This window comes from Hyperolius riggenbachi, chromosome 11 (genome assembly GCF_040937935.1).
Source record: "Hyperolius riggenbachi isolate aHypRig1 chromosome 11, aHypRig1.pri, whole genome shotgun sequence".
In the NCBI taxonomy this organism is placed as follows: Eukaryota; Metazoa; Chordata; class Amphibia; order Anura; family Hyperoliidae; genus Hyperolius; species Hyperolius riggenbachi.
The window spans coordinates 54,563,629-54,583,836 of NC_090656.1; the positions used below are offsets into that span (position 1 = coordinate 54,563,629).

Consider the following 20,208-nt stretch of genomic DNA (forward strand, 5'->3'; position numbering starts at 1 on the left):
CCACCTTATACGCCTCATGGTTATAGTTCTGTCTCATGAACCGATAGTAGTCACCTGCTACAACTTCTGTCCTACCGCAAAATAGTCAAAAAAAATACTTCTTTTTATATTTTAAATGATGAGTTTGGCCTTCCTGTGCAGTCATAAAAGAACACAGAAGTTACACTAGTCTGGCTGGCACAACCCAAGGCCAAGAACGGTCTCCAGTGAACTCAGAAATGTAAAATAATAATAATAATCAGACAGACGAGCTAATGAGGTAGAGGGACTTGTGTTTCCAGGATAGAGGGTACCCCATATGGAGCTGTAGAAAGAGATGGTAAATATCACATTCAGTCCTCAGCAGTGCAACCTGAGATGTCTTCCCCAGTTCCCCGTGTAGACTGAGGGAGGTAAGCAGAGAAAGCAGTCCGGTCAGAAATTCTTCAGCTCTGAAGGTTCCGGGCTGCGCCTATGCTCTCTCAGGCTTCCCTCGTCCGATGTCCTCTATTGGGCGGCTGGGTGGGGTGAGGGCGGGGCGGGTGTTGGATGACAGCGGGGATTGGCTGTAGGGAAGAGCGGCTGGGTTTGCAGAGTAGGGTGTGGGCGGGGGTTATGTTGTTTGCTGGCAGCAGCATGTAGTATGTGTGAGATGCAGATCTGAGAGCAGAGCAGGTAATCCATATGCAATATACACAGCTGTCATACTTCTGTCATCTGTCTATCTGTACTGTATAATCAGAACTATATGTACCCTATACTGTGTAAATAATATGTGTTGTGTATACTTTATGTATATACTATGTAATATGTGTACAGTATTCTGTGTATACAAAAACAGCAGAAGAAGCTATGCCAGGTGCAATTTAGCTTTTTAATAATGTAAGGTATTTGCAGATTTTATTCTCACATAAGTTAGAAGAAGCAACTCCTAAGCCTGGTACACGACTTATATTTTGAGTGGCCAGTTTTACCACCTCCATGTAGTATGAAGATCAACAGATTTTGAATACTATGCACAGATTGTGCTGGTAAGCTCTCCTGCTATGGGGAGGTGGAAAAATTGGTCAGTGATTGGCCAATCAAAATTGAAGGTGTGTACCAGGCTTTAGGCTTCATTCATACTGTCTGGATGCACAACGGATCGGTAACCGTAGATCCGCACAGGTTTCTGCCGCATGTCTGCGGTCGTCATTTACATAACCTTCGTTGCATCTGCTTGCACTTGCGTCGCAATCTGTCATCCAGTTGGGGTCCTCAGCCGCAGCTGGCTTGGATGAAAGAAGCATCGATATACAGGTCTGATCCCCATTAGAAGCATCAGGCTCCCACTGGATTGCAAAAATAAAACAATGGGAAGTTGTTCATTGGACCACCACTCCCTGGACCAATGAGAAACCTCAACCTCCCTGGGAAGGGAGGATTCCCATTGGTCTGTTGTAACCTAATGCTTCTGATAAGCCTCAGATCTGTATAGCGGCACATCTTCCATGCAGAGGAACTGAGCGGGGGTGCAAGCAGCAGAGGACCTGAGCGGGGTGCCAGCAGCGACAGAGGACCCAAGCAGGGGTGCCAGCAGCGACAGAGGACCTGAGCAGGGGTGCCAGCAGCGATAGAGGACCTGAGCAGGGGTGCCAGCAGTGATATAGGACCTGAGCAGGGGTGCCAACAGTGATAGAGGACCTGAGCAGGGGTGCCAGCAGTGATAGAGGACCTGAGCAGGGGTGCCAGCAGTGATAGAGGACCTGAGCAGGGGTGCCAGCAGCGATAGAGGACCTGAGCAGGGGTGCCAGCAGCGATAGAGGACCTGAGCAGGGGTGCCAGCAGCGATAGAGGACCTGAGCAGGGGTGCCAGCAGCGATAGAGGACCTGAGCAGGGGTGCCAGCAGCGGCAGAGGACCTGAGCAGGGGTGCCTGCAGCGGCAGAGGACCTGAGCAGGGGTGCCTGCAGCGGCAGAGGACCTGAGCAGGGGTGCCTGCAGCGGCAGAGGACCTGAGCAGGGGTGCCTGCAGCGGCAGAGGACCTGAGCAGGGGTGCCTGCAGCGGCAGAGGACCTGAGCAGGGGTGCCTGCAGCGGCAGAGGACCTGAGCAGGGGTGCCTGCAGCGGCAGAGGACCTGAGCAGGGGTGCCTGCAGCGGCAGAGGACCTGAGCAGGGGTGCCTGCAGCGGCAGAGGACCTGAGCAGGGGTGCCTGCAGCGGCAGAGGACCTGAGCAGGGGTGCCTGCAGCGGCAGAGGACCTGAGCAGGGGTGCCTGCAGCGGCAGAGGACCTGAGCAGGGGTGCCTGCAGCGGCAGAGGACCTGAGCAGGGGTGCCTGCAGCGGCAGAGGACCTGAGCAGGGGTGCCTGCAGCGGCAGAGGACCTGAGCAGGGGTGCCTGCAGCGGCAGAGGACCTGAGCAGGGGTGCCTGCAGCGGCAGAGGACCTGAGCAGGGTTGCAAGCAGCAGAGGACCTGAGCGGGGGTGCAAGCAACGGATGTCCTGAGCGGGGTTGCAAGCAGCGAATGACCTGAGCGGTGGTGCCAGCAGCGACAAAGGACCTGAGCAGGGGTGCCAGCAGCGACAAAGGACCTGAGCAGGGGTGCCAGCAGCGGCAGAGGACCTGAGCAGGGGTGCCTGCAGTGGCAAAGGACTTGGGCCTTGGTGCGTGCAGCAGTGGAGGGCCTGAACGGGGGTGCCAGCAGCGGCAGAGGACCTGAGCAGGGGTGCCAGCAGCGGCAGAGGACCTGAGCAGGGGTGCCAGCAGCGGCAGAGGACCTGAGCAGGGGTGCCAGCAGCGGCAGAGGACCTGAGCAGGGGTGCCAGCAGCGGCAGAGGACCTGAGCAGGGGTGCCAGCAGCGGCAGAGGACCTGGGCAGGGGTGCCAGCAGCAGAGGACCTGAGCGTTGGTGCCAGCAGCGACAGAGGACCTGAGCAGAGGTGCGTGCAGCAGTAGAAGGCCTGAGCAGGGGTGCCAGCAGTGACAGAGGACCTGAGCAGAGGTGCATGCAGCAGTAGAGGGCCTGAGCAGGGGTGCCAGCAGCGACAGAGGACCTGAGCAGAGGTGCATGCAGCAGTAGAGGGCCTGAGCAGGGGGGGCAGCGGCGACAGAGGACCTGATCAGAGGTGCGTGCAGCAGTAGAGGGCCTGAGCAGGGGTGCCAGCAGCGGCAGAGCACCTGAGCAGGGGTGCCTGCAGTGGCAAAGGACCTGGGCCAGGGTGCCTGCAGCAGTGGAGGGCCTGAACGGGGGTTCCAGCAGTGGCAGAGGACCTGAGCAGGGGTGCTGGCAGAGGACCTGAGCAGGGGTGCCAGCAGCGGCAGATGACCTGAGGGGGGGTGCCAGCAGAAGACCTGAGCGGGGGTGCCAGCAGCGGCAGATGACCTGAACGGGGGTGCCAGCAATGGCAGAGGGCCTGAGTAGGGGCACCAGTAGTGGCAGAGGACCTGAGCAGGGGTGCCAGCAGGGGCAGAGGTGCCTGCAGTGGCAGGGGACCTGGGCAGAGGTGCCTGCAGTGGCGGGGGACCTGGGCAGAGGTGCCTGCAGTGGCAGAGGACCTGAGCAGGGGTGCCAGCAGGGGCAGAGGTGCCTGCAGTGGCAGGGGACCTGGGCAGAGGTGCCTGCAGTGGCAGAGGACCTGAGCGAGGGTGCCAGCAGGGGCAGAGGTGCCAGCATCAGCAGAGGACCTGAGCGGGGATGCCAGCAGTGGCAGAGGACATTGATACAGATTGGTTTGCAGAACACCCATAGGCTTTTGTTCTATATGTATTATTTTACATGTTGCTTCTTTTTGCAGAGCTGTTGAAGATTATCGCAGTAAAGAATGCAGAAGGTGACCTGCACTGCACCCGTTAATATTGCCGTCATTAAATATTGTGAGTACTGGAGCTGCAGATAGTAGTTCTCTGGTTGAACTCGATGGACGTATGTCTTTTTTCAACCCAAGTAACTATGTAATATAAAGACAATTTCTCCCAATTTAAGACAGACAACTCAGCATTTGCAGGTGCTGCAGGTTGAAGTGGCGGTGTCGTGTGTCCCCAGCCGCCACAGTGAGTCCGAGAGGCACCCCACCTCCCACCAACAGTCAGTGGAAAGGAGGCCTCAATTGGTTACAGCGAGAACTGTTCCACTTTGCACGATTGATGTTTTTTCCTTAGCTACCACATGCTCAGGTTACCCATAATTCCAGTGGAGGCAGACTGAATGGAAGCATCCCTGGCAGAGGTAGTCTTTCATTGTTAATGCATCTCCCAGGAAAATCATCAAGGCTGACCTTTAAAGGTACAAGTAAATAGGAAAAGTAAAATTATTGGCTAAATCCTAATCTGTTGTCTACAGCAACTGATTGGGATTTTGCTGATAATTGAAACAAGAATTTTTACAGGTTGACAAATGCAGCTGCTACACTTTTGCATCAGCTTGCTTCAAAACCAATATCAGCTTTTGCTCCTTCAGAAATAATCGGGATTAGAGCAATGCAGCCCCACTTTTATCATTGAGTGTTGTCTATTACCTGAACATGTGTCTCTGCCGCTTATCTGCTGCATCTGAGATTAATCATTTTAGCAGCAGCCAGGTGGTTGAGTGAAAGAGTATAGTGCATGTGTACACACAGGCGTGTTATTCCTGGTACACACAAATTCCTGTCAGATAGTCGGGTCGAATTGATTATTTCCGACAGGTCAGTTCTGATTTTTGTTTGTTTTTCTGATCGATGTTCCGAACACTTCTATACAAAATCGATCAAAAGCAGAAATCAGATTGGACCTGTCTAGAATTAATTATCTTTGGCTATCTGACAGGAAATTGCATGGTGTGTACCAGGCATTAACCTCCTTAGCAGTATGCCAGACACTGTGTCGGGCATACTGCTCGCTGGTTCCAGGAGTCCCCCAGTATAATTTTAACAGATCACATGCTTATAAAATCTTTAGCTAGCACTAGGCTAGCTAGTACATGTTGCCGGCATCCCCCCCGATTGCTGCTGATCCCCCCGAACCCCTGCTAATACATTACCCGGCCTGGATCCACCGATTGCACAGCTACGGTCTCTCTATGGGGAGGATCGGGTATGCGCATGATGTCATGACATCAGTCACGTCATGTACGATCCTCCCCATAGAGAAGAGCGGAGCTGTCCGGGGAGACTGCGCTGATCGCTGTATCCAGGCTGGGTAATGTATTAGCTGGGGATCAGCAGCAATCGGGGGAGATTCCGTCCACATGTACTAGCTAGCCTAGTGCTAGCTAAAGGTTTTACAAGTGTGCTATCTGGTAAAATTATACTGGGGGACTCTAGGCTGCAAAATTTCCTGAGCGGCGTAACGAGAGACTGCTCCAGCAGTCTGATTCCCAATAGATTTCATGCTGAAGCGGCCCTAGTGTACATGTGACCCCCATGCCTCTGCATGAGTACTTTACCTCCCCATCGCTGTGTCTGGACTCCTCTTCCAGGTTTGGGCCCCACATGGTTGCCAGCTCAATGCGCCAGCAACCATATGGGCTCGAACACAGAAGAGGAGTCCAGACACAGCATTGGAGATGGAAAACATAAATGCAGGGGCACCGGCAGGGAGACAGCGGTCGGGGGTTTCCATCGCATTTTTCATTCGATTACCGCACACCGTTACTGCTGCACACCCAATCGAGCATGTCGGCCCAACATCTTGCAGCATGTCTCACTGATACATACGACAAATTTTGGGCCAAAATTGGTTGCATCGTCAATCGAGCATGCTTTTGGCGGCACTTATTTGCATCTGATTTGATTTCATAAACGTGATGCATGGAGCGTTTCGGGGCGATTGCTCTGTGATTCTCGTTCTATGAAACGGGAATCACATGCGCAAATCGCGCTGAATCGCAAGATTTTGCCTGCAAATCGTGATTGCGGAATCGAAAATGATCGCAGGCAAAGCACCGAGTGTGAACCGGACCTTACAGGTGACTGCAGCCTCTAACTTGAGGTGCCCATTAACAGTACAATCTTCCGATTGATCGAATCAGGTACAGTTTATGGTACTGATCAACAGCGAACAATCGTTCTAGTGATCATTCTGTCGAACTGACTTTCTGGACGGTTCTTTTAGTCTGATCAGATTGCGAAACATTTTCCCCTCCAATGGTGGGCTCAAACAATCACCACCAATAAATCAAAATGATTGTAGGGTCGATTGTTTAGGAAACTGGATCGTTAATCAGCAACTTTGAGCAACAAATCCTGACAGCGCAACTTTGAGCAACAACATCCTGACAGCACATATTAGCTGAGTGAGAGGAGAAGTGAGGCAGAAAGTGGAAGACGTAATCACAGAGAAGTACTTATATATGGAGATCAGCTCTGAACGTTGCCGACACTGAATGTTACCACTTAGGGCCCTTTCACACCGCACCCCACCGCCGTGCCTCTATGGAGACTTTCATTCTGCGACGTTACGACGCGCGACGTGACGTAAGTGGCATTTTCGCCACATCCCCGACGCAGGTCCAAAATTACGTTAACGTTACAGAGATCTGCGTCGGCCCGGAAGTCATGTTAGTCTATGGCGACGCATAGATTTAAAAAAAATCAGACTCGATGTCAGGGCGCACATGCACGGAAGCGTATTTTAACAATACACTTCCGTGCACTCCCGCATACATGAAGCAGGAAATGACGCAAACGCTCGTCAAGAACGCCGCTTCCTGCTTGGCTGGCGGCCAGTCAGGGAACTTCGCACAATAGCGCGGTGTTCCTTGAATGCCTGTTTTTGACGGTGCAACACATCGCTGACGCTGGTTTCTGGTGTGTAGCTAGCCTAGAGCTGATGCTGCCATGAGCTGATGTGAACCTATTTGTCTCCATTATGCGGTTCTTCTGATCTCTAAGAGCCACTCACACGCACAGCCATTACATCGTCCCAACATCCATGACAGTCAAAGCTTATGCAGCTGTGGGGGGCAGATGTTTTTATAACGAACCTGAACAGAAAAATAAAAAAAATAAAAGTCAAACATACACTCCTCTTACTTTCCTCCTACATAGTCTGCTTATCAATCTCTTTGTCCTCTCCCGCGCCCTGTTTGTCCACTGTGATTGACGGAATTCTCCATCCTCCATTTTAAAAATGTCGGTAACCCAGTGACAGCTCCTGGGTCAGCACTCTATTAACCTGTAATATCGCTTGGGTCATAGAGAAAGATGGACAGTACCTTGCACATCAGTGGTCCTTTCAGTGATAACTGACAGCAACTGATATAGTGGAAAAGGGCCCAAAGGCTTTTAGCTTTTAGTAAAAGACAAGTCTGATTGGTCCAATTTCAAGCTGTATATAATTTACATGAAATTTGAATACAATCTCATTGATCATCTCTGCTAGGTGCTTGAATCAATGATAGTGCTTGCATTGCTTTCTGCAGTTTAGATTGAATCATTCTTACTGTGAAGGCCTCATTCCTGTATTTACTGTATAATGTCTCACTTCTGCAGTGTAATTAACACACATTTCTTGTCTGTTCTAGGGGGCAAGAGGAATGAGGAGCTTATTCTACCCATCAATTCCTCCCTCAGTGTTACTCTGCACCAAGATCAGGTTAGAGCTCCTCCTCCTTTCAGTCTCAATAGACAGGGGTGATAGTTATAATACAGTGGCTTGCAAAAGTATTCAGCCCCCTTGAAGTTTTCCACATTTTGTCACATTACTGCCACAACATGAATCAATTTTATTGGAATTCCACATGAAAGACCAATACAAAGTGGTGTACATGTGAGAAGTGGAATGAGAATCATACATCATTCCAAACATTTTTTACAAATCAATAACTGCAAAGTGGGGTGTGCGCAATTATTCAGCCCCCTGAGTCAATACTTTGTAGAACCACCTTTTGCTGAAATTACAGCTGCCAGTATTTTAGGGTATGTCTCTACCAGCTTTGCACATCTAGAGACTGAAATCCTTGCCCATTCTTCTGTGCAAAACAGCTCCAGCTCAGTCAGATTAGATGGACAGAGTTTGTGAACCGCAGTTTTCAGATCATGCCACAGATTCTCGATTGGATTTAGATCTGGACTTTGACTGGGCCATTCTAACACATGAATATGTTTTGTTTTAAACCATACCATTGTTGCCCGGGCTTTATGTTTAGGGTCATTGTCCTGCTGGAAGGTGAACATCCTGCCCCAGTCTCAAGTCTTTTGCAGACTCCAAGAGGTTTTCTTTCAAGATTGCCCTGTATTTGGCTCCATCCATTTTCCCATCAACTCTGACCAGCTTCCCTGTCCCTGCTGAAGAGAAGCACCTCCAGAGCATGATACTGCCACCACCATATTTGACAGTGGGGATGGTGTGTTCAGAGTGATGTGCAGTTTTAGTTTTCCGCCACATATAGCGTTTTGCGTTTTGGGCAAAAAGTTCCATTTTGGTCTCATCTGACCAGAGCACCTTCTTCCACATGTTTGCTGTGTCCCCCACATGGCTTGTGGAAAACTGCAAAACTTCTTATGCTTTTCTGTTAACAATGGCTTTCTTCTTGCCACTCTTCCATAAAGGCCAGCTTTGTACAGTGCATGACTAATAGTTGTCCTATGGACAGAGTCTCCCACCTGAGCTGTAGATCTCTGCAGCTCGTCCAGAGTCACCATGGGCCTCTTGACTGCATTTCTGATCAGCGCTCTCCTTGTTCGACCTGTGAGTTTAGGTGGACGGCCTTGTCTTGGTAGGTTTACAGTTGTGCCATACTCCTTCTATTTCTGAATGATCGCTTGAACAGTGCTCCGTGGGATGTTCAAGGCTTTGGAAATCTTTTTTTTAGCCTAAGCCTGCTTTAAATTTCTCAATAACTTTATCCCTGACCTGTCTGGTGTGTTATTTGGACTTCATGGTGTTGTTGCTCCCAAGATTCTCTTAGACAACCTCTGAGGCCGTCACAGAGCAGCTGTATTTGTACTGACATTAGATTACACACAGGTGCACTCTATTTAGTGATTAGCACTCATCAGGCAATGTCTATGGGCAACTGACTGCACTCAGACCAAAGGGGGCTGAATAATTACGCACACCCCACTTTGCAGTTATTGATTTGTAAAAAAATATTTGGAATCGTGTATGATTTTCGTTCCACTTCTCACGTGTACACCACTTTGTATTGGTCTTTCATGTGGAATTCCAATAAAATTGATTCATGTTTGTGGCAGTAATGTGACAAAATGTGGAAAACTTCAAGGGGGCTGAATACTTTTGCAAACCACTGTAGTTTTATTCAAAGTTAAACTTAATAGTTACCGTATTTTTCAGCATATAAGACGCCCTTTTTCTCCTCGAAAAATGGAAAGGAAAGTCACTGCATCTTATATACCAAATACAGGGAGTCCCTGACTTATGAACGACCGCCGATATTAAGCACCGACCCTTTGCGATGTCAGGGACTCCCTGTATTGTCCCTTTATCTCCTCCGCTGCCCCCGCATTCTCCTCCACTTCCCCTTGTATAATTATAAGCAGCGGACAGCACAACTCACCTAATACATCGGAGCCAGTGGCAAACAGACCTCTCCTCTCTCATACAGCTCCCCTTGTGCTGGCTTCTGCTGATGACACGATCACCAAAAGCTGGCACTAGGAAGAAGAGCGAAGGTATCTGATCGCTGTGGGCTCCGATGGAATGAGCCATGTTGCCGCTACTTGCATTTATTCAGTGGGAGCAAAGGAAGACACAATAATCAGGGGAGAACATCCACAAGATGCTCCTGGACCATGGACACACCAGGTTTAGTATATTTTATCTCCCTGTTTTTTCCACTCTAAACCTAGGTGTGTCTTATATCCCTGAGCATCTTATATGCTGGAAAATATGGTAAATTCCATGCAAAACTTTTTTCTATCTTCCTTTTTTTATTTTTATTAGTAGAATGGCCAGGTAAACATTGTTGTCTGTGTCCTTGCAAAGAGGGTTTGCTTTGCTCCTTTAGAAATATCAGGTCAGAGAGATGCACCGATGGTTTACCTCTGATTGCTATTTCCTTTGAAAACCGCTGTATCTGGCTCATGATCTCCAAGAGAACAAAGAAAAGTAAATAAATACCATGATTATAAAAAAAAAAAGTTCAAAGATTCCTTACATCAGATTTTGTTTGTTTTCCCCCCACCTAAGCTAAAGACCACAACGACGATCGCTGCCAGCCGCGACTTTACTGAGGACCGGATCTGGCTAAATGGAAAGGAAGACAACATCAACCACCCGCGGCTGCAGTCCTGCCTACGAGAGAGTGAGTGGTCAGAGTACAATTCTGTGACAGCTTATCTCTGGGTTTTCTCCACAGTGGGGAACTCTGCCAGGTTTTTTTTTTGTGTCTGTGCCCCTGCTGGAGAGACTACTGTAAATCTTCTCACTGGGAAATACACGCAAAGCTGGTCACCTGTTTTAGTTGTTATCGTCCAGCGCCACATTTATATTCAAAATGATTGCGCAACATCAGACTGAGGAACTGTAGTGAAAATAACATAATGAATAAAATTGCTTATTTTTTTTACAATAGTTATAGATTATATAGTCAGTGTTTGCCCACTATAAAATCCTTCCTCTCCCTGATTTACTTTCTGAAATGTGGCACTGGTGGTGACATCTTTAGCTCTGCCAGATGATCTGTGCGGAATGTTCGTTACTGAGAGTTCTATGCACAGAAGGAGATATTGCTTGCTTGGCAGTTGGAAACAGCTGTTATTTTTCACAATGCAATCAGGTTCACGGACAGCAAACTGGCAAGGACCTTGGTCATGACATCACACTGTGGGAGGGATTTCACCACAATATCAGCCATACAGACCCCCCCCCCCCCCCCCAGCAGCGTTCTGCTGATATCTTTGGCTGCAGTAGTGTCTGAATCAGACACCTGAAACAAGCGTCCACTCAGATTTTTGCCACACAGATTTTGTCCACTCTGCATGTTCTGCATGCTTGTTCAGGGTCTATTGCTGAAAGTATTAGAGGCACAGGATCAGCAGGACAGCCAAGCAATGTGCATTGTTTAAAAGGAAATTATGGCAGCCTCCATATTCCTCTCACTTCAGTTGTCCTTCAAGTCTGACTCGATTTGCTGCATGCTTGTTTCAGGTGTGTGATTCAGACACTACTAATGCATGAAAGATCAGCAGGCTGCCAGGCAACTGGTATTGTTTAAAGGGGAATAAATATGGCAGCCTCCATATCCCTTCCTTATACCTCACTTCAGGTGTCCTTTAATTTAGCAGTAACTGCACTTCTGTCTCAAGCCACACACCATTATGTGATTGCATTCCGAACGCCTAGGGAAGCAAACAAGGTTACCCAGCCAAGCCCTGATATATTTGTAGGCTTGGAGTGTGATCATACCTACTACCAGGACTACAAAGACAGAGAAGGGATGGTTCCACTGCCCTTCCAAGTGCAAATAGTGGTTGCTGAATGTATTTGAACCATAAATCTTTGAGTTTATTCATATCATGTTATCACCCAAATATACTGATCAGCCGAGAGATTAAACCACCTTCGTCATAGCGTGCAGGTCCTGCTTGTGTCACTCCAGCACCTCTGACTCATCAAGGCAGGGACTCCACAAGTCCTCTGAAGGTGGGAGATCTGGGGATTTTCTGAGTGTTGAAGGAAACTTGATTCGTGAGACCAGGCCACCTCCTTCCATTTCTGCCAGTTCTGAACCTCACATGTCCATCATGAGATGCTTTGCTGGTGGACAAAGCTCAGCATGGACACTCTCACCTGCCTGTGGCTACAAAGCCCCATAAACAGGAAGCTGCCATGTGCTGTGTGTTCTGACCCTTTCCCTCAGGCCAAGCATTCTGTTTCTCAGCAATTTGTGCTAGAGTAGCTCTTCTGTAGGCTGGAAGCAGACATACTAGCTATCGCTCCGCATATGTACCAGTGAGCCTCTGATATGTAATGCTGAAGGTGCAGGAAGATGGATCACAGTGATGTCACCCGACGACGAGCATTTCTCAATCCATCTTCCTGCCCGCGGGAACATGTGAGGTCACGCAATGGCACCCGACACGCGCGATCGAGAGTCCACAGATCGTGGCTCTTTGTGCAGGAGTCGTCGGGGATCTTGAAGGTACAATCCACTGGGACAGTTGTCATTATCGCACGTTGTTCGCCTAATCGCGTATTCGTACCCATGTGGTGAGATTGCGGAAACGATCGCTCCTCACTCAAAAAATCACCGGTCATCAGAAGAATCGCGCAGCACAAAATTGTAACTTGGGTGCAAGCCTTAAGGGCCCTTTTCCACTAGCAATCGCTAGCTAGCTAGCTTACGATTCAGCAAAGTTCAAAATTTCCCGCCGTTTGCGATCGCGATTTTCCTGCGCAGTAGCCTCTGAAGACGCTCAAGGAGCGAAACGGTCGTTAGGCGACCCCACTGCCCCCACACTGCCCCGCAGCCATCAACAGAAGGGTAGGCAATCTCATGCTTCATACGATTTAAAACCTAACAGCCGGATGAAATAAAGCTTTTTTTTATGCTTTGAACTTTGCAAGTGCCAGCCTGCTTTCTCCTATCTGCATGATTGATGTTTGTATACTCCCTGGCTTGAGCACACTTTCTCTGGCATACAATTACCCTATCTGCTGCCTCTGAACTTCCACCATGAATGCTTGCTAACAATGCTGTCTACCAGCTGCTGCTAAATTGCTGTAGTGCCTGTTCTGTTTTCTACATTTACCCTAAGGAAATAAATATGTCAGCCTCCATGTATCTCTCAATTCAGTTGTCCTTTAAAGAGGAACTCCAGTGAAAATAATGTAATAAAAAAAGTGCTTCATTTTTACAATAATTATGTATAAATGATTTAGTCAGTGTTTGCCCATTGTAAAATCTTTCCTCTCCTTGATTTACATTCAGACATGTATCACATAGTGACATTTTTATTGCTGGCAAGTGATGTCACTGGAAGTAGCTGTTGCTTGCTTTTTTGGCAGTTTGAAACTGCTGTAAACAGCTATTTCCCACAATGCAACGAGGTTCACACACAGGAAACCAGCCAGGACCATGGTCCTCACAGTTTCCTGTGGGAGGGGTGTCGCCACAATATCAGCCATACAGAGCCCCTTGATGATCGGTTTGAGAAAAGGAATAGATATCTCATGTAAAAAGAGGTATCGGCTACTGATTGGGATGAAGTTCAATTCTTGGTCACGGTTTCTCTTTAAAGAGAATCTGTATTGTTAAAATCGCTCAAAAGTAAACATACCAGTGCGTTAGGGGACATCTCCTATTACCCTCTGTCACAATTTCGCCGCTCCTCGCCGCATTAAAAGTGGTTAAAAACAGTTTTAAAAAGTTTGTTTGTAAACAAACAAAATGGCCACCAAAACAGGAAGTAGGTTGATGTACAGTATGTCCACACATAGAAAATACATCCATACACAAGCAGGCTGTATACAGCATTCCTTTTGAATCTCAAGAGATCATTTGTGTGTTTCTTTCCCCCATGCACTGAAGTTTCAGGCTGCTCTTTTCTTCCTGCAAACAGCTTTGCCCTTGTTTGTAATTCCTCAGTATGTGAAAGCCCAGCCAGCTCAGAGGATGATTTATCCAGCTTGTAAAAGATAAGAGAGAAGAGAGAAGCTGCTCTAATCCTAAATAATACACAGGCAGTGTGCAGAGAGGGGCCAGAAGGGGGAGTTCATAGCAGAACCATAACACTGAAGAACTTGGCAGCCTTCCAGACACAGGCCGACAAGTCTGACAGGGGAAAGATACATTGATTTATTACAGAGACTGTTATAGCAGAAAGTGCTGCAGTTAGCCAGAACACATTAGAATAGCTTTTGGAACTTGTAGGATGATAAAAAACAGGATGCAATTTTTGTTACGGAGTCTCTTTAAGGGCAAAAAACACAATCGCCCGGAAATCCCGCTGCAAATCACGGCACTTTGCTGTTACGGAAACTGCTGTGATTTACATAATCAGAAATGTCACTCCTGTGTGTCCCAGTAATAATTCCAATTTTATGCAAATTGTTTTCAGTTTGTAATTTCACCAATCAAAATCAAAAGGAGGTGCAAGTACAAATCGGTCCAATCACAAGCGGCGTACAACTGGTATTATATTTACGCTGGAGCTATTACCGTCTCGTCTCTTCCTGTGATTGTTGTCAGTTTTGAATTCTTCTTTGTGCTTGTTGTACTAATGTAAATTGCCAGCTTTTTCACAGTTTAGACGACCAGATTTATATTGTGTCGGGGAGAGGGGGTGTAGGAGGCTCCGCTGATGGCGAACCTACCCTGTACACACACTGTACACACACTGTACACACACTAGATAGGCTTTGGCCAAAACGGTCATTTTGCGTCATGTTGGCTGAGAATCCAGCGTTTGCACAGCGGATTGCTAAACGAGCTCTGACAAAGAGGCGCTTTATCCTGTTGACTCACCTGTTCCACTATACACAGCTCACCCAATGTCTTTCCTCCCCAACTCAATGAACGGTACACCCTGCTTGGGTATAGTCAATAAGCACGTCTGTACAGCACTCACTCCCCAAGCTGTTGCCCTAATGATTTATTATTGATTGTAAAGGGTGACCGTTGGAGAGGAACTATAGTGAAAATAACAATTAATAAAACTGCTTATTTTTTTCCACAGTGTTCATTTTTTGAATGATTTAGTCAGTTTATGCCCATTGTAAAATTTTTCCCCTCCCTGATTTACATTCTTAAATTTATCACAAGTGGTGATGTGTTTAGTCCTGTCAGGTGCAGCTCTGAGGAATGTTTGTTTCTGAGACTTCAGACACCAGAACAAAATATACCTGGTCTCCCAGATTGCTATGACGGGAGAATTCCACATAGCTAAATACCCTAGGCTAAGCATCACTGGGAGGGCGGGGTTACATACAATACACAGCAATCTATTGATATAGGAAGTGTTTCTGATGCCATCACAGAAGTTACTGTAAAAGTGGGTATCCTGAATACGGTACTTAACTGAATTCTACTGTATGTTACTTCAGTGCCTCTTTAAAGGACAACTGAAGCGAGAGGGATAAGGAGGCTGACATATTTATTGCCTTTTAAGTAATACCAGTTGCCTGGCTGTCCTGCGGATCCTCTGCCTCTAATACTTTTATCCATAGACCCTAAACAAGCATGCAGCAGATCAGGCGTTTGTGACATTGTCAGATCTGACAAGATTAGCTGCATGCTTGTTCCTGGTGTGATTCAGACACTACTGCAGCCAAATAGATGAGCAGGGCTGCCAAGCAACTGGTATGGTTTTAAAGGAGATAAATATGGCAGCCTCCATATCCCTCTGACTTCAGTTTTAATTTGCGAGTGTACAAGGCTTATAGCAGGGCTGGGCAATCTATACGCGGCCCGGGCTGCATGCTGCAGGCCACGGGCGCATTCTTTACATTCCATCCCCCCTTCCTTTCCTGCAGAGTTGCGAACGGGCAGCTTGGGTTTTGAAATGCACCTTCAATCACCGCTTTCCGTGTCGTTTCTCCATGACAACAGGGCTTCACACGACATGACGTCAGGACGTGCCAGCGTATTACATGCCGGCAGCGTGTAATACTAGCGTGTCACGACGTCACATCATGTGCAATCCTTTCCCTTTTGGAATTGATGTATGACAAGAATATCTGTCAGCAAAGCCTCTTCATACAAGGTAGCTCCAGGGGCGTAGCAATAGAGGGTACAGAGGTAGCCACTGCATCAGGGCCAGAGGGGCCCTCCCTCAACTACAGTATTAGCTCTCTATTGGACTTGTGCTGGTAATAATCACTTCTATAGATGCTTTGAATAGTAGTTATCGCTAACGAGCTGTTTCTCCATCCCCTTCTTGCACCTCTGACACTGTAGTTGCCATTGGCAGGTTTTGGTGCGCAGTATCAATTGTTATGTATAGAGTGCTTGGGGGGCCCATCGTAAAACTTGCATCAGGGCCCACAGCTCCTTAGCTACGCCACTGTGTAGCTCCATTGTGTAACCCTCTCTCCTCGTCTCCCCATTGCATTGTAGTTCGCCGCCTGGCGAGGAAGCGGAGGAGCAGCGGTGGTGAAGACGGTGTGTCTAGGATCCTCAGTGACAAGGTCCACATATGTTCGGTGAACAATTTCCCCACAGCTGCCGGACTGGCATCCTCGGCCGCAGGCTACGCCTGTCTGGGTAAGAGGGCGGATCACTGGTGAATGGAGGTGGGAAAACGGCAAAGTGCACCTGTCTCAAACCTAACACAATGTGCCATAAGAGTAAAGGTGCCCATACACTTGCTTGATTTTCCCTGCAGATTCGATCATGGTGATGAAATCTGCAAGTGTTCGATGCTGAAACCTAGCAGCTCTATCATCATTTTGATTGATTTCCTGCCAAAATCGTTCAAAGCTATCGACCACGCAGGCAGGAAAGATCTGGCTTGGAAGTGGGCAGTCATCTGCATTCAGTGTTTATACTCACCTGTTCGCTGGTGGACTCCTCCTGTGTCTTTTCTCCATTGCTGCTAGGGTATACATGGTCACATAACGTACAAGCCAGAGGACCACAGGGTACTGGCGCCCGGCAGCAATGGAGGAGGTCCCGGCAGACAAGTGAGCATACACTCTGCATGGCCTGGGGGAGCACATTAGATACCGGCAGGTAGGGCAGGCTCCATAGACTTTCAATAGATTTCACACTAAAATCTATTGGAAATCTGTGTACTTTGTGTGGCAGTAATAGATCCATCTCTGATCAGATTTCGATCAGAGAGGGATCGATCTGATGGTTGATCTCTAGTTCGTCTATAAGTGTATGGCCATCTCTGTGTTCTCCCCAGGCTCTATTAGCTGGGTGCTCCACCCGGCTAGTTTTGGTGAGCACCCGGCTGTCTTCGGCTCATCTCCTCCTATGGTGAAAGCAGAGTTGTGCACAGAAGCACCGGCCCTGCATTCTTTCATCTCGCTCCACTCGCCTACTTTTTCATGCCACCCGGCTGTGAAAAAATTCTGGGGAGAAACTGCATCTTAAAGGGAAGGTTCAGGGACGCTTTTGAAAAAAATAAAAATCCAAATCCACTTACCTGGGGCTTCCTCCAGCCCGTGGCAGGAAGGAGGTGCCCTCGCCACGGCTCCGCAGGCTCCCGGTCTCCTCCGGTGGCGCACCCGACCTGGCCAGGCCGGCTGCCAGGTCGGGCTCTTCTGCGCTCCAAAATGCGCCTCACGTGGGCGCGCTGACGTCTTCGGACATCCTCCGGGCTGTACTGCGCAAGTGCAGAACTACTGAGCCTGTGCAGTATAGCCCGGAGGACGTCCGATGATGTCAGCGCGCACCAGTGAGACGCACATTGGAGCGCAGAAGAGCCCGACCTGGCAGCTGGCCTGGCCAGGTCGGGTGCGCCACCGGAGAAGACCGGGAGCATGCGGAGCCACGGCGAGGGCATCTCCTGCATGCCACGGGCTAGAGAGTAAGTGGATTTGGATTTTTATTTTTTTCAAAGCGTCCCTGAACCTTCCCTTTAAAGGAAACCTAAAGTAAATTGAGAAAAAAAAAAAACAGTTGAATTTACCCAGGGCTTCTACCAGCCCCCTGCAGCTGCCTTGTGCTTGCATAATCAGTCCGCAATGTTCCTGTCACCAGCAGGTCCTCTCTTTCAACCGCAGGCGCTGTGCAGGAAATTCTCTACTGGGCATGGGCAGAATGCTGCCGGCTCCGGGAGCATGATCGAGGATGCGCGCGACCGGGATTGGGCATGCGCAGTGGCAGCCGAGTCGTCCGGCTGAAAGAGGGATGCTGCGGGGGACTGGAGCATCAGGCAGTGACGGTGTGGGCACAGGACAGCTGCAGGGGGCTGGTAGAAACCCCAGGTAAGTTAAGCTGTCTTTTTTATCTTTATTATTATATTAGGAACACTAAGGGCCTTGTTCACACAGGCTTTGGCGCAGTGTTTTATCGCGTCATTGCCAGCTTGCAGAAAAAATTGGTATTAAAGGGATTAACCGCTGCTTCCATTCACATGAATAGAAGCATTGTATAAACTACGGCACTGGCTTTTCCTAACCTCATAAATGCTGCGGTAGATTTTATTGTCTCGTAGCATCCAGGATCGGCTATGTTCACCGATTCCTTGTCCCCAACGGTGGTCAAAATGCAACGCGGCAACGAAACGCCGGGAGCTGCTGCCGAAGGTTGCCGAAATGCTGTTCTACTCAGTAGCAGAACAGCAATTGATAAAGGCGCCATCACTTCTGCTCCAGACGCAGGTGTGAACCCGGCCCTAAGGCTGCCTTCCATGCAGCCATTCCTCCCTCTCTGCATGAAGCTCTGTCCAGTACTTGCCGGTATGAGAGTGCAAGGGCAAAAACGAGGACCACACCCTTGGGCTGCCCACATAACCATATGGTTATAGTACTTTGAGTAACTCTTTGCCTCTGTACACACTTTTTGCTCCTTTATCAGTTTGATTACTATTAGAATTCTCTGTATTCAGTTATATCTGGAATTTCAATGTTTTTTGCTTCATTTTTGATGCGCTGTTCTGTGTCTTCCAGTATACACGCTGGCTAAGCTGTACGGCGTGGAGGGGGAGCTGTCAGAGATCGCCAGGCAGGGTTCCGGCAGTGCCTGCAGGAGTATGTATGGCGGGTTTGTCCAATGGCTGATGGGTGAGAGAGAAGATGGTAAAGACAGTCTAGCACAGCAGGTGGAGGCGGAGACACATTGGCCAGAGCTGCGCATTCTCATCCTGGTGGTAAGATTACAGCAATCTCATCCAAGCTGCATGCCTATACACAATATATATACTGTGTGTGTGTGTGTGTGTGTGTGTGTGTGTGTGTGTGTGTGTATATATCTCAATATGCTTTTTATTTGGACCTCCTTTCAGGCCAGCGCTGAGAAGAAGCACGTAGGAAGCACAGCAGGGATGCAGACCAGTGTGGAGACCAGCCCATTACTCAAGGTAGCGTCTATAGGAAGGCGACAGTGCATAAAATGATAAATGCATCTTTTCGCTAATATATATATGTATGTATGTGTGTGTGTGTGTGTGTGTATATGACAAACATATGACCCTGCGGCAGAGTGTGTCAGCAGGGTTATATGCATAGTGCCGCATCTGAAATTCCAGAAGTGAACCAGAGGAGGGGCCGGAGCATCAGTGAGTGGCTGCACGGGCACAGGACGTCTGCGGGGGACCATTAGAAGCCCCAGGTAAGTTTAACTCATTTTCCCCCAATCCCCCTACAGTATTCCTTTAAAGAGACCCCGAGGTGTGTTTAAAGAATGTTATCTGCATACAGAGGCTGGATCTGCCTATACAGCCCAGCCTCTGGTGCTATCCCAAACCCCACTAAGGTCCCCCTGCACTCTGCAATCCCTCATAAATCACAGCCATGCTGTGAGGCTGTGTTTACATCTGTAGTGTCAGTCTCAGCTGCTCCCCGCCTCCTGCATAGCTCCGGTCCCTGCCCCCGTCCCTTCCCTCCAATCAGCAGGGAGGGATGGGATGCAGGCAGGGACTGGAGTTCTGCAGGAGGCGGGGAGAGCAGCAGACTGACACTATAGAGATAAACACAGCCAGCTCTGACAAGCTGTTTGTCAGCAGCGTGGCTGTGATTTATGAGGGATTAGGGGGGTTTGGGATAGCAACAGAGGCTTGGCTGTATAGGCAGATCCAGCCTCTGTATGCAGATAATATTCTTCAAACCCACCTCGGGTTCTCTTTAAGTGCACCGCACAATTGACTGGAATATGTGTAAGAGTGACCCCTTGCAGCAAAATAGGGTAGCGCAATGCAGGTTTACCCTGCTAGTGTAAAAGTGGCCTCAATGCCAAATCCAGTAACACTCAGGCTAGGGATCGACAAAAACACAGGGGGATAAAGAACACTGGATCAGTGTTGCTGTGTGATATGTGACATGTTTGACATGCAACTTATCTGCATTGCAGTGATTTATCTTTTGTGTAAATTGCTGCGTGAGAGTATGGGAAACACAGCCGCAAGGTGTTGCCTTCAGTATCCACCAGATGTGATGCCAATCATGCATTCAGTGTGAATGTCGGTGTGAACACTGTCCTGGAAAGCCTTGTCTTTTTTTTGCCAGCGTTACCCTGTCAATGGAAAAACTGCGTTTAAACATTAGTGTGAACCTAGCCTATTGCATGTCGATTTTTAGTTGCATTACTGCAGGAGGCCACTAGAGGGCAGTTCTTTACATCTATGTCTCTAAGTCAGCCTTTCTCAACCTGTAAGCCCCATCTACACGATACGATTATTTGTGCGATTTGATTACGAT

The 20,208-nt window shown here is 48.5% G+C and overlaps 1 protein-coding gene across 1 annotated transcript in view; it reads left to right on the top strand.

Moving 5' to 3' along the window:
* Positions 1-572: 572 nt before the first annotated feature.
* The window catches only part of MVD (mevalonate diphosphate decarboxylase), a 30,191-nt gene continuing 10,555 nt past the window's right edge, over positions 573-20,208 (top strand). Inside the window, exons 1-7 of the mRNA XM_068261127.1 lie at positions 573-654; positions 3,756-3,834; positions 7,463-7,533; positions 10,090-10,204; positions 15,959-16,105; positions 18,463-18,662; positions 18,798-18,872. Of these exons, the coding sequence (XP_068117228.1) occupies positions 3,783-3,834; positions 7,463-7,533; positions 10,090-10,204; positions 15,959-16,105; positions 18,463-18,662; positions 18,798-18,872 (660 nt within the window). The 5' untranslated portion in view covers positions 573-654; positions 3,756-3,782. The remainder of the gene's footprint in view (positions 655-3,755; positions 3,835-7,462; positions 7,534-10,089; positions 10,205-15,958; positions 16,106-18,462; positions 18,663-18,797; positions 18,873-20,208) is intronic.